This window comes from Sitophilus oryzae, unplaced genomic scaffold, assembly GCF_002938485.1.
Source record: "Sitophilus oryzae breed Bouriz unplaced genomic scaffold, Soryzae_2.0 scaffold_1744_pilon_pilon, whole genome shotgun sequence".
Taxonomy (NCBI): Eukaryota; Metazoa; Arthropoda; class Insecta; order Coleoptera; family Curculionidae; genus Sitophilus; species Sitophilus oryzae.
In genome coordinates this window covers 1,418,472-1,433,332 of record NW_022146440.1, presented here as the reverse complement: position 1 = coordinate 1,433,332, position 14,861 = coordinate 1,418,472, and the positions used below count along the sequence as shown (strand labels likewise).

General features: G+C 30.7%; 1 protein-coding gene across 1 annotated transcript in view; it reads right to left on the bottom strand.

Annotated features, from left to right (window-relative positions):
* The window catches only part of LOC115881895 (probable GPI-anchored adhesin-like protein PGA55), a 222,833-nt gene that overhangs the window by 89,192 nt on the left and 118,780 nt on the right, over positions 1 to 14,861 (bottom strand). The window contains exon 3 of the mRNA XM_030899617.1: positions 11,512 to 11,594. Within this exon, the coding sequence (XP_030755477.1) occupies positions 11,512 to 11,590 (79 nt within the window). The 5' untranslated portion in view covers positions 11,591 to 11,594. The remainder of the gene's footprint in view (positions 1 to 11,511; positions 11,595 to 14,861) is intronic.

Sequence of the window (14,861 nt, the reverse complement as noted above, 5' to 3'; positions counted from 1 at the left end):
CCTTCAGAAAGATTTAACCTATTGACATTTAAATAACTGTTAGAAACTAGAGTCTCTCCATCAAATTGGCCGAATTTAAATTTTAAATTGGTTTAGAGAATTCTATTGGCTGATATACCGTGAACGTTGCTCCGTTAAATTAAATACTAGCAATTTATTTCGAAATTTTAAATACCCCATTTGCATAAATAGACTAAATAATATCAACCTCTGTTCTCATAAAGTTGAACAGCAGCATTTTCATCTAATTATGCATTGCATAATACTCATAGGGAAGGTCTTCCTATTATAGCCATTAAATGAATGACTTTGAAACCTTGACGAGAATTTCACAGAAATGAAAAAAGTAGCGAAACATTACGCGTTTGCAACAGCTGCTATTTGTTTGAAGTTTATTCATACTACAATTGTTTTTCGTCGTCTTATGAAACAAAGCCATCGCGGAAAGACAATGCAATGTCAGTGATTTTACAAGCGCAGGCTGGTAGTTTTTACTCCGTCAAACATTTCTCCCGAACAAACAGATTTTATGTAAAATCGTCCCATTCAAAATCAGAAAATATTCATTCGAAACGCTTAAAGAGATTAAAATGAGAATCGTGTGTTTACATAAAATGATTTAAATATATACTTTATTATTGTTATAAGTACCCACATTATTTAAATTGCAAACTAAACCTACATCTTCGCTATAATACTGAGCTAAACAAAACAACTCGAAATATATCAAATTTTAAAAATATAATTAATGTCTATAACATAGTGTCGGATTCATGTATTTTTTCATGTTTCAAAAAACTTTCAAAAGCTTTTAGGTATTTGATATATTTCTTTTTGGTTTTTGTTTCTGAAAACGGGTGAACATAATATAGTCCCTGAAACGTTAAGAATTTTTTGTTGGTTAGGAAAATTTGTTTTACTAGTCATAGAAAACTAAATACTCCGAACCAATCAGAACCTACCCAAGCATCTTTCAGGCAGAAATATACGCTATAGAAAGATGCGTACAACTTATCTTAGATAGGAACTATCGAAAACTAAATACTCCGAACCAATCAGAACCTACCCAAGCATCTTTCAGGCAGAAATATACGCTATAGAAAGATGCGTACAACTTATCTTAGATAGGAACTATCGAAAACCGGAATCAGTCATCTTATCCGATAATCAAGCTAACTTAAAAGCGATCAATTTAGTAACCATCAATTCGAAGTTGGTCAAAAAATGCCTAGAGAAGCTGAACAAATTAGGCAAAAAAATAAGGTCCTCCTACTCTAGGTACCAATCCACCAAGGGATAGAATAAAAATGAGTAATGAAAACGATATATCTAGAAAAGAAGCGGACCCTCCACTAATTGGCTCAGAACCGTTCTGCTTCCCAATTGGAAACCAACTTAAAGCGGAACTTAAAAACATGGAGGACTCCATCTGTAATCTGGAATGGGAAATGAATATGACCAATTTCTCAGGACATACCAACAAAAATCAACGATTTTCCGTGATTTAAGTAAGAACAATCTTCGGATTGTTAGTTAGTACGTTGATATTAGCATATTTAGAAAAAAAAATTATAAAGTTTTGATATGTTGAGGTTATACGTACTAAAAGGAGACTTTTTAAAATCAAAAGAGTTCCTAACTGTAAAGTGTGAGCTTTACCCTTAGGCTTTACCTCCAAAAACCACCCCCAATACGCACTGCGGTGTTTTTTCTTGTTTTTATCGAAAACCATTAGTCGCACAGGAAATTTTATTCTTGTCAAAAATATTTCCTATAAAATTTGCTACAAAAAAGGTTCTATTCATTATTTATATTTATCAAATGCATTTCGAGCAATAACCGTTTGAAAAATGGAGCACAAAAAGTTATAGTAAAGTATTAAATATTTGTTTTTTTTTGAATCACCAGATTTATTTAATACTTTACTATCAGAATATTAACGAAAATAAAATTAAAATGTCTTTGTCCTGACCCGGATTCGAACTCTGAATCATCGGTTCGTGATCGGGAACTCTTCGCACTGCGCTATGGAGACATGTTCGATTTATATTCAACACTAGAATTTATAGAACTAAATTAATAAAAAATTTAGGATCTTCATCCGATGCGCAGTAGTGAACGCAACGGAATCGGCAGCCAGACGGGCCGCATGCTGTTCCAGAAATTTGAAAGACTCTTAATTTTACCTCAATAGGTGTAAATGTAAATAGATAGAATGTATGATAATGAGACATGAGGCTGTGACCATGAAAATGAGGGTTCATAGTTATAAAATAACACTGTTGTTTAGGTGAATTTCAAATAAATTTAGATATTTTAAAAATATGTGACGAATGATCATTCGTCACATATTATAAAGTATTATTGCTGTTAATATTAGTGATCTGTTTGTAATTAATATATAACTTTAAATTTGTATGGTTGGAACTAACAAGAATACTAAAACTATTTTTTTGTCAGATGCATGTAATGAGGTAAAATATGCTAAGTATTAAATTTAACACATAAAGTAAATTCGTTAAGATAATCGATATACCTATACTTCAAAGGACTGTGTATTAGATATCCTCTTTGATTTGGGCAAATATAAGTTAGCGAGCGGTATAGGCGTTTTGTTACTCCTAGGATATTAATCTATATGTATATGGAACTGATATACGAGTATATTTACACATAGTATGTCTATATTTCGCTCTCTTTGTACACTCAGAGTAGGTATAAGAAGTTAATTAATCCAAATCACCTAAATGAGGTTCAAAAAGTTTTAATCTCAAAATACATTTACTACCCGATGATCCTTTACTACCCACCTTGATCCTTTATTATAAGGTAAAATTTCAACTGCAAAAATCTTGTACTTACATGTATTCATATTATTTGCTTTATCAATGTAAATATGAAAGGAAAATTAATGTAATTAAAACTTCATTCAGAACCTCGCAATTAGTGGAATAAATTAGTGGTTTCAATTGCACTTCATAATTTTTAGTTTACGATCATTCACAATGTCTAAAAACGCAATTAAAATTATTAGAATATTATAGCAACAGCTTCCAGTAGTCAGTTGTATCCATAGAGAAAGCCTCAAGATCCCAGAGCGATCAGACATAACTTTTTATGATTAAGATGAAGAAGATTACGATCAGATTAATTTTCGCAAGGAGGGAACCTTAGGCTCTCAGTAGTGCTCTCATGAGCTTTGAATACCGGCGTGTTTGTAAAACGGCGAACCCCCCCCTGTGACACCTTGGCAGATATCAGGTGAGAAAGGTAAAACTAAAAAAAAATAAATGATCTTTACTTATTTTTACATGTCTGATTTTACATATGTTATTAAGACAGCTATTATGAAGTTATATTTAATAAGTCAGACAGATTGGAATGACCAAACATCCTCTAAAGACAAACATTATTCTATTATCGACTATGAGCGCGGGAGAACTACTTACTGCTTTCGATTTAATATTTTTGCATCTCTATTTAAATAAAATGAGCGTTTTTATTAAAGTAATAATAATTAATTATTAAAGTAAATTAATTTATTGCATATAAACTACTCAAAACAATAATTATCGCATATTTTCTAAAAAAAATATTAATTTGAAAAATAAGACACCTTGACTCTGACTTATACGTTTTTAAATAGTTTGGATACTGTAAAATAAACCTGGAGGTGACAGGCAATTCTTAGTCAGCCGATTATTTAGTTGCAGATTTGTAACCAATATAACTCTTATGGAGCCGCGCTCACATGCAATCAAATAGTCGGCCGATCGGCTCCATAAGTATGTATTGTTTTCACTTTTACAACTAATCTTATTTAAATAGAGATGCAAAAATATTAAATCGAAAACAGTAAGTATTTTTAAAATATTTAAATATTAGGATATGGAATAGGAAGGTATTACTTTAGAAATCTAGCTAGATCTTATAGCTGTGTTCCGTCAATAGTTAATCAAATAATTAGAAAACGTATACCCGCGCATTTCATAATGGCTGGTGAAAACTCGACCTTTGAAGGAACGTTAAATTAATGTTAAGGAAGGCTACGTTAAATAATGTGTCAATACAGTTTCATATTTGTGTTCTTTACTCGGAAACTAAAATTTATTTTTGTAAATTGTGTGCACAGCGCTAGTTCTAAACTATATATAATAATTATTACTAACAAATCGTGAGACTTGGTATTAGAAATATCTTCGACAGTCTAGAGTATAGAAGGTCAATTATATTTAGAGATCTAATGTTCAATCATTAGTTATGATATGTTGGCATATTATGTGTAATAGGGTAATAATTTTTTAGAAGTATATAGATATTGTGGTAGGCATATTTATGTAAGGCTGTATTATAAATAGATTGAAATCTAATATGTACGTTATTTGATTATTAACCTTTCAGGATAGTTGGTAATTTCTGGTTCTTGTTGTTTATAAGAAATAAGGACTCTTCACATATATCTAACTAATGCAGTATAAATTCTTGAAAATTATGGTTCTTAGTTGGGTTATGTACATAATTTAGTTTGGCAATTCCTAATTCAATATGTTTAATGCATTAAGTTTGTCAAGTGTTCAGGAAACTTTAACTCTCCCAACACTTAAACTCTAACTTAACTAACGCACTGTAAGTTAGCGGAGCTGCTTGCCTTTCAGTTTTCCTTAAATTAATGGAGTAATTCACGACAGCCAATTTGCACTTACAGAGTTGCACAAAGAGTTACGGAGAGAATCATGTTAGAAAAAAATACGGAATACCCACGTACGTGAAGAAACAAAAGTAACAAATGTTGTTAAAAGAGTGGCAAGCTTGAATTGACAATGGATCGGATATGTGAGAAGATCCGCACCCAAAAAGTCATACAATGGACACCAAGGGACACTACACTGATAAAAATGATATCTTAACTTAAAGTAAAACGAATTTAAACCAAGGCTGCCATGTCTTTGGATATGGCCAAATGAATATTACTTTAACAAAAGTCAACCACATCCTTGGGTTTATTCTATTAATACTTTCCAATTATAAGAATATACAACTTAGTTATAAGAGAAACAAAGGATTCATTATCTTGTTCTAAGATAGGAGAAAATATTAATTATTTGATGTGAAGAAAAAGCATTTGTTTGGACCAAGAATCTCAATCTGGACTTAAAGGCCCATGATCTTGTCAAATTTGCACGAATTTATTAACCTCATAGACATGCTCTCCATAGAAATAAATAAATGCTCCACTGATTAATAAATTATCTTATGGTAAAGCAGCTTATAGAATTTTTATTTCTATTTAAGGCTTTTAAATTCTCACTTCAAATAAAAACCATATTCTGTCAAGAAATAATGTCTTGACTCAAGAAACTTTGTTCTTTGACTTTAAGTCACAGTTTAGGGTTTAAAAAAAATATGAAGATACGAAACAAACTTGTATTTGTTGTTAAATGGATAATACCAAAATATTGATTTGGTAAGACCTAGAAAACAAACTTATATACCTGATAATCTAAATCAGTCTCAAAAATACAAACTATATCCATTTTATAATCCTTATATAGAACGAATACAATCAACAATGGTCTTTGATCAACAAAAATATAAACTCTTTAAGATGATGATTAATTTCTCATGGAAAAGGGTCACTCCTGACATCTCACCTCTATAGTGTCATCAGCTTTTTGGATATTATTTGTTATTGACCTTTTCAGTTTAATTTTGTCCCCAATTCGGCTTTCGGTCAGAACATCTAATTCCAATTGGGATAAATATTTTAGAATTTCCTAGTCAATCATGTTTTGCTCTAAAAATAGGTACCCATATAAACACATATTTACAAATTTCAAGGACAAGGCAAACTAGTTTTTGGCAATTTTGAAATAAGAAAATTGATTAATAATTTTCAACGAAAAACATTTTCTTCGGAATTATCTTATTTTAAGGACATTACATAACTTTCTTTTAAGATTTTAATCTTATAATACAAATATAACTTTTTTGCTAAGATTAATTTCTTTTTAGGAAGATCAGTGGTAACTAAAGAATGATTGAATGCATCAAGTACAGAATTCGCCATTTTATTTTAATCGGCGTGCATGCTATTGATAAAAAGAAAAATAATTAGTCACTGCACTCACAGCTTGCCATATATAAATCATTGAAATGTAAAAAAATAATATATAATAAAATACCCCTATATTAACACAAAAATAACTATTAAGTCAAGCAGATTATCGTAGTAACCCCATTTTGAAAAATAATTATTGCCATAAAATAATTAAAAATCCTAGACATACCTTGAAACTTGGGCCACAAATGTTCTAGATTTGCTTTCTTAAGAAAAGAACGAACTTCACTTACGTTATCACTATCACTCATGGCGATATCCATAAAAACTCCCGAATCTATGTAGGTAAAATCCACTAAGCCGGCTACTATTGACCACGATGATGATGACAGTCCACACGCCGCGCCGCCGCCGCCGCCGCAGGATACGAATAATTATAATTAATGATTCTGGAAACAGAGACACGCGTCGGCGCGGCGCGGCGACTCCTATCGATTTGTTTGGGATAAGGACGTACTCTTTAGACAAAAACCAATAAATCAAAAATCTTATTCTTAAAGACGATTGCCTCAAAACAAGGACTTAATTAATCAAGATAATTAGAAAATATTGCGAAGAACATGAAATTTCGTTTCGCAAGAATAGATGAGTTTCAACTAAATATGTGTCTTTAGTTGAAGATAATCAATGGCCAAGATAATATGTTGTCTTGTAATAAGAAGTCATTTGTATCAGTGTAAAAAAAGTGTGGGCTGTGTGGGCCAACCAAAAATGAGATGGGTCGATGAAGTCAAAACAGTGGCAGGAAGACAATAGATGATAATGGCTAGAGTCGTATAGAATAGAATATCTGTAAAGCTAGAAGAGACCTATATGTCCAACACTGTATAATACCATGCTGAGAAAGAAGAAGAAAAATCTGTACTTTCGCTATCTGCCGTTTTACGCTATGACCGTTTTACAGGTTATACTAAAGCACCTGTAAAGACGGTAACAAATTTAAAACAACATTCCGATTTATATCAGTCAGCTAGTGTAGCTATGATATAACCATGCTGTAAGTTAGATTTTAAAATAACGAAACATTATTTTGTACTTCTGTTAAAAAAATAGAGGTTAAAAAATGTAACGAAATTATCTATGCTTTTCCAAAAATGCCTAAAAGAAAGATTTAAAGAATGAATTTTATTATTTTTTCCTTACTGATATACCTGCTGCGTCTCAAAAGTGTCTCACTCCTATTACTTTTTTATTTTTTCAGATAACAAAACGAGATTTGGTATGTTAGTATTGGTATAAGCCTTGTATAATAATAAGGCATAAATTAGGATTGATTGACGTATTAAATTCTTTTCGGCCACTTCCTTTCACCGGAAATGACAACAACCTGTGATTTTTAAATGGCGCCCTCGGTATTTTTCTACTTTATTCGATAGAAAATGACACTCTGAATACAATGTCATATCATATGTCAACTTTTGACATTTCTGCTTAAAACAAAATTGTATTTTAAAGTTCAATCTAGAGTGCTATGGCTGTGTTAAAAACACTAATTTTTAATAATGGAGCATTGGAAAAACGGATTTGATCGTCTAGTGTTTTGATTTGAGTCTTGTCCTGGCCGATTAAAAGATGTCCAAATCGCACTTTTAATTATTATATCTCAATTTTTTTTAATAGAATGAGGTTGGATCATTAGCATATTTGGATAAGGCATTTTTTTAGGAATAATTTGGAACCACACACTTGGCATTTTGACTCAAATTGTCGTTCATGAATCGCATGTTGCAATTTCAAATAAACCATATTCGAAAATGTCAAAAGTTGAATTGTCAAAAATTGTCAACTTTTGACATTTTCGCATATGGTTTATATGCAATTATAACTTGCGGTTCGTAACAAAAATTTGTATATGTATATATAGAAAATGACATTCTATGCAGAATGTCATTTTCTATCGAATAATGTAAAAAACCCAGGGTGCCATTTAAAAATCAAAAGTTGTAGTCATTTCCGGGGAAACCGGAAGAGACCAAAAACTTGATTTAATTACCTACTACCTAGGTGATACTAATATCTAAGTGAAATGTTCTATTATTTTTCATGTTTTTAGCCTAGGAACGATGATATTATATGCTGCACAGTGGTAACAATTTTTGGAGCCTGACTCAATATTTTTCGAGATTTATATGCTTTGCAGAAAACTAATTATAACTTAAAATAATTAACTAAAAATGGCTACAGAAAATCACAATTAAAAATAGAGATTTATATTATAATTATAATAACTAGCATGTACCCGCGACTTCGTTCGCGTCGAATTAATCATTTGTAACGGCGATGATAAAGCAAAGCAAGCATTTCCATTAACATACAAACTGGATAAAATTTTCTCACATTTATGTCAGCATGAGAAAAAAACAATATGGCGATATTATTACATAACTTGGTAATATTTGAGGGGTAGTTTCATCTCGTTGGAATTTGACTTTTGAAAAATCCGTTTGCCAAAAATAAGCTTTTTACGTCAAGCAGTTTAAGCAGAATCGTGGTTAATCAATTACCCAACTTTTTGAAACACCCTGTATGATTTTTTAAAAAAATTCAGAATATGTAAAAAAATAAAATAAATTATGCGTGTCCGAGCGTTTTCCCAAAAGACCGTTTTTTAAATAACAAATATTGTAATATTTGAGGGGCGTTTTCACCCTTTTGGAATTTGAGATTCGAGAATCCCCTCCTTAACGGACCTCTACACCCCACAGTCAATCCCTTTGCCAAAAATCAGCTTAAACGTCAAGCAGTTTAAGCAGAATCGTGATTACTCAATGGTCATATTTTATGAAACACCCTGTATAAATTTTAAAAAATCTTAAAATATGTAAAACAACAAAATAAAACATACGTGTTTTAAGAGTTTTTCCGAAAAACTCACCGGTTTTTAAATAAAAAAAAAAATATTGTTATATTTGAGGGGTGGTTTCACCCCCTTAGAATTTCGAACTTATTTCGAGTTTCGAACAATCCCTTCTTATCGAACCTTAAAGTCAATCCGTTTTCCAAAAATCAGCTTTTTACGTCAAGCGTTTTAAGCAGGATTGTGATTAAAATCAATAACAAGATTTTTCGAAACACCCTGTATAAATCTTAAAATATGTAAAAAAACAAAATAAAATACACGTCACAGTGCTCCTGAATGGTCGGCAGGTTTCTCTTTAGTGGCAGAAAAAACTATTGACATATCTTGAAAGTAAGGACACCTTCCTAAAAATATATCTAATAACCTTTAAATCGAACCTGCTTCTTACTGCGTTTTTTAGCGATTTTGTAGTTTTTAAGAAAATGGTATATAAAATTAAATTCTATGAGGGTTTATTTTATTGGTAAGCTTCAAGGACATAACTTTTTTCTATTATATATAAATAAAATATCTGATGACTAACACAAAAATAACATTTCCTAACACTATATTAAGATAGAAAAAAATATTATACAATTATTCTAAATTTGATTCTAATAATAATAATAGCTCCGTATGTTAAGTTTAATAGCCGTATGTAGCGTTTAACGCCTTGGGAGTAGCCAGGTACAGCTTGCCATGCTAGAGCCGTTCGGTATACAAGGAAGGTAATGTGGCTAGCACTACGCTTCAATCGCCTATTAGAGTGACAGCATTTTCATAAGAGGATGAACTACTTAATGATGCTCTTTCAGCGTCAACTTTATTCTTGATTATTTTAACAGCAATTTGCTCTCTTGTTTTGTCTTCTAGAGATTGTATAACACTCAAAGCTTTATTTTTAACGTCAGAGCATCTTTAACATCAGAGCATCTATGTGGTAATCCTTTCCCAAGTACCTGTAAACATTTACTACAAACTTTTTTACTTTTTGGGCATTTAAAGTTACTATATTTCTTTTTGTGCCCAACGTAACTAGCTGTTTTGCAAATAAAACAATTACAGTCGTCACTAGATTTCAGTCGCGTGTTTTTTTACAATTATGCTTTCGAAATTCGTCATTACTGGTAGCTGTTTCATATAGACTTCAGTCTTATTTTTCCTTTCGCTCAGTGAATGTCGACAGGACGTACATATTGACACTGGAAATCTTGAATCATTTTCATAGAAGTTTTTGTTTAAATATTTACACATCAATGTTTTAAACTTTTAGAAATTCTAAAGTCGGATAAGTATGATTTTCCAAAAATAATTTTTTTACCGCACCTTGCACACACTTTTTTTCTATTAGCTTCGTGGTCGCACTTGCAATTTGGGTTAGTTTTCATTTTTAGATTTTGAACACACTACAGAGACAAACAAAGACTAAATAAATCCATATAGTGTCAATGCGTCAAACAGCGAACAGAAAACTCATTTATGCCGAGACCATGGCGATCTTTGATGCGTGTCGCGGCTTTTTTTGCGATATGAACGTTATTTTTTACTTACAGCGTTTTCAGATGGAGCGGACCGTACGCGCGGATGTTTTTTCAATATAGCTCATCCGAACGGAGCATACGCGACCCATGTGAAATCGTTCATATAAACTCATGGTACTTGCTCGAAGTCGCGGACGGTCCGTCGGGGACGCTCCGCTCCATCTGAAAACGCTGTTACAGCGTCTTACACAATAAAATAAACCATCATAGAACTAAATTTTTTATACAATTTTCCTAAAAAATACAAGAACACTTAAAAAACACGGTAAGAAGCAGGTTCCATTTAAAGCTTATTAGATATATTTTTAGGAAGGTGTCCTTACTCAAGATATGTCAATACTTTTTTCTGTCACTAAATAGAAACCTGCCGACCATTCAGGAGCACCGTGACGTGTTTAAGCGTTTTTTTTTTGGAAACTTGACTGTTTTTTAAATAAAAAATATTGTAATATTTGAGGGGTGGTTTCACCCCCTTGGAACTGGATTTTTCGAAAAATCCCCTCTTATCGAACCTTTACACTCTAGAATCAACCTGTATGCCAAAATTGAGCGTCTTACGTTGAGTGATTTGAGAAGGATTGTGATTGTTGATCGTGAAGTGAGTCACTTAAGGATTTTATACATATATTAGCACAGATAACACATAATTGATTATGTGTTATCTGTGATATTAGTATAGATTTTTTCTTTAATAATTCTGGATAATTTAAGAAATATTAGTATAGATTAATATTATTATAATAATTAAGTAATTAGAGATGTTTTAATTTCTCTAAAATTTAATGTATGAATTTAAAAATCGTATGTAACTTCCTCCATAAATTTTTTATTCAATGGATTTACCATACATTAGCTTAGAAGAAGCTTTTAACATAATAATAAGTATCTATCGACAAATATTTCTTAATTAAACGAACCGTTTTAATCGATTTCAACCATATTAATTTATTAAAGAACATAAAGAACGCATTTTTTTCATGTTAAAACAAACCAAATTCGCTTTTTCTACTTACCGGCATTCGCCAGACCAATGAACAGGAAATTTATGGTCACAAGCACGAAGAGGAGAGAAAAATTCCTGTTTCTATACATCTTCCTGAAAAGGAAAAAAAAAACATGATAAAATCCATTAGCAGACACAATGGTTTCCGGGAAATTTTGCAGGATAGCGTAAGCAAATGACTTTATCTTATGTCGGGAAACGACATCGAAAGACGCAAAACGGTAATCAATTATAGTCAATGAGTTCTAAAAGGAAATGCGTAAATTTATGCTTTCAAACAACTATAATAAAAAGGTTGTCATAGTAAAAAAGTCTAAAATTTAAATTTTATAGCTAGGGCAAGAAATATGTTATAATTAATTATGCTTTAATTAATTTTTCCCAGAGTATTCTAAAAAGATGAAAAATGGAGGCAAAATAATTTAAAATCGCTGTGGTGAACATCATGCCTTATATTCGGCTTCTAATTTCTATTAATTTATCAGTTTTATTATAGAGGGTGAGTCTTAAGTAAGTGCAAATATTTTCAGGGCTGATAAATCTCGATGAAAGAAACATAGTTTCTCTTTACCGTTTTTCAAATAAGTCCAAAATATCCGACTTATTTTACTTAAAAAATTAAAAAAAAAACAAATATGTTTTTTGCTTAAATTTTGTGAACCTTCTTTACGTTGTCGTGAATTCTTTCTTATAAATTTAATCTACTAGCTATGTTGCCATATTATCAGGAAAATTGTTTTTTTAACTAAAAACTAAAAAAAAATTAAAAAATTCCAAATTTCCAAAAATTTCTTTTCGCGAAAAAAACTCAATAATCGTGTTTCTGGGGTCTAAATATACTGACCCCTAAAAATATTTGCACTTATTTAAAACTAAGTAGGCCACATTTTATACACAAAATTTTACTGGTTTTGGTGAACCCACTGCTGTTATATTTCTACCATATTCCTAAAACTTGTCAAAAAATGTGAAAATTAGAGATCTAAAAATGGAAATTTGCGCTGTGCTGTGAACCACTTTGGGAATCAAAGATCTAAGCCTTAATGATTAAATAGACTTTGACTGCATTTGACACATAATTTAATTCAATCAGAAAAAAAAAACAGTGTCAAGTTAGCTTGGAAACTTTGGATGATTGATTACATTCACCATTATACATATATGTATAACAACGATCGTCGTTTCCACAATTTCGTTGTTTTTTAAACATGTCATTTTTAGTTGACACTTGACTTGTAGATATACCGTTTAACTACGATTTGTATTTGTAAAAGGAAAAAAATAATAATGAAAAATATTTGAATACACTGCGAATATCTAGATCAACGCAGTAATATTATGCGATTAAAGAAATTAATTATTTATTATACATAATATACAGGGTGGCGCACCTCATTCGCCTCGGTTTATTATACGAAAACGGAAAGATGTAGAAACAAAATATTTTATGGGTATATGTGGGGAGGTAATGTGCACAATTTGAAATTATTTTGAAATGTACAGGGTGTTTCAGAACTAAGATCCATACCAAAGTTATATTTTTTCTTATGGAACACCCGGTATTTAATTCCTTTTTTGGATTCTTGGGCCCAAAAAAAGGTATTTATTATAAGGGTTAAATATGTTTAAAATCTTTGGTTTTTGAGATATTGAAAGATATTTAAATTTGCATGCTACAATAGAATAGATTATTAACACCCTGTACATTACTTTTCAAAATTAGTTCTTGTTCTGAGTTTAAAGGTAGAGAAATAAACTTTACAGAAAAATGTTATTCTTTCCTTAAATGTATACAGGGGTATCAAAAATTGCTGGTCTATTTTAAATATTTATTTTGCATAAAGGTTTATTTCAATGCAACACTATGTAACACTATGTATTTTTTGCAACACTATGTAACACTATGTATTTTTTTACAAATGCAACACTATGTATTTTTTTAAATAAGTCGAAGCAGATTTAAATGCTCTTTCAAACTATATTAGGGTTTCCTATACATATTTAAGATTTTGAATAAAAAGCGATTTTTCAATAAAATTGTAATCCAGATGGCTAGTGTTGTCATGGCAAGTTTCTAGTGACGGTTAGTAGCTATTTTCAAAATCGAAATTAGTTTATGGACTTGTTTAAATTTATACCAGTTTACTTTTATTTAATTTACCTACAATAGTTTAAAAAATAACATTTATTAAATATGTGTTTATTATTCTATGAAGAAAAACGAAGTAGTCTTCGAATTATTTTACGATGACTTGTAGATACATGGATATTTTATAAAAGAGCCAATTATGGCAAATTCATTTTCTTCACTTCTAACGACAGGCTTCTGCCTAATAGGTTTTTTAGAAACAAGAAGTTTTTCAAAGAAACTCTTATGGCGACACTATATAGCCATCTTGATTACAATTTTATTTAAAAATCGCTTTTAATTCAAAATCTGATGGTATAGGATATACCTAGATAGGTATAGGAAACCCTAATATAGTTTGAAAGAGCATTTGAAACTGCTTCGATTTATTTAAAAAATACAGGATGTTATATTTGAAATAACAAAGTTTTTATATAAAATATATCCTTAAAATAGATCACCAACTTTTGATAGCCCTGTATAAATTTAAGGAACCAATACCATTGTTCAGTAAAGTTTATTTCTCTACCTTTAAACTCAGCATAAGAATTAATTCTGAAAAGTAATGTACAGGGTGTTAATAGTCTATTCTATTGTAGCATGCAAATTTAAATATCTTTAAATATCTCAAAAACTAAAGATTTTAAACATATTTAACCCTTATAATAAATGTCTTTTTTTGGGCCCAAGAATCCAAAAATGAAATAAAATACCGGATGTTCCATAAGAAAAAATATAACTTTGGTATGGATCTTAGTTCTGAAACATCCTGTATATTTCAAAATAATTTTAAATTGTGCACATTGTCTCCCCTCATATACCCTTAAAATATTTTGTTTCTACATCTTTCCGTTTTCGTATAATCAACCGAGGCGAATGAGGTGCGCCACCCTGTATATAACTGATGACATATTATATCTTTATCCAAAAAAATCCTTATGGGTTTTTCGCCACTGCACTGCAAGAAAAATCTACAAAATAAAATAGTTATTTTTTGTAAACACTTCTGCGTTAAACCTAAATACAGGGTGTTAATAGTCTATTCTATAGTAGCATGCAAATTTAAATATCTTTAAATATCTCAAAAACTAAAGATTTTAAACATGTTTAACCCTTATAATAAATGTCTTTTTTTGGGCCCAAGAATCCAAAAATGAAATAAAATACCGGATGTTCCATAAGAAAAAATATAACTTTGGTATGGATCTTAGTTCACCATAAGATTAAAATAA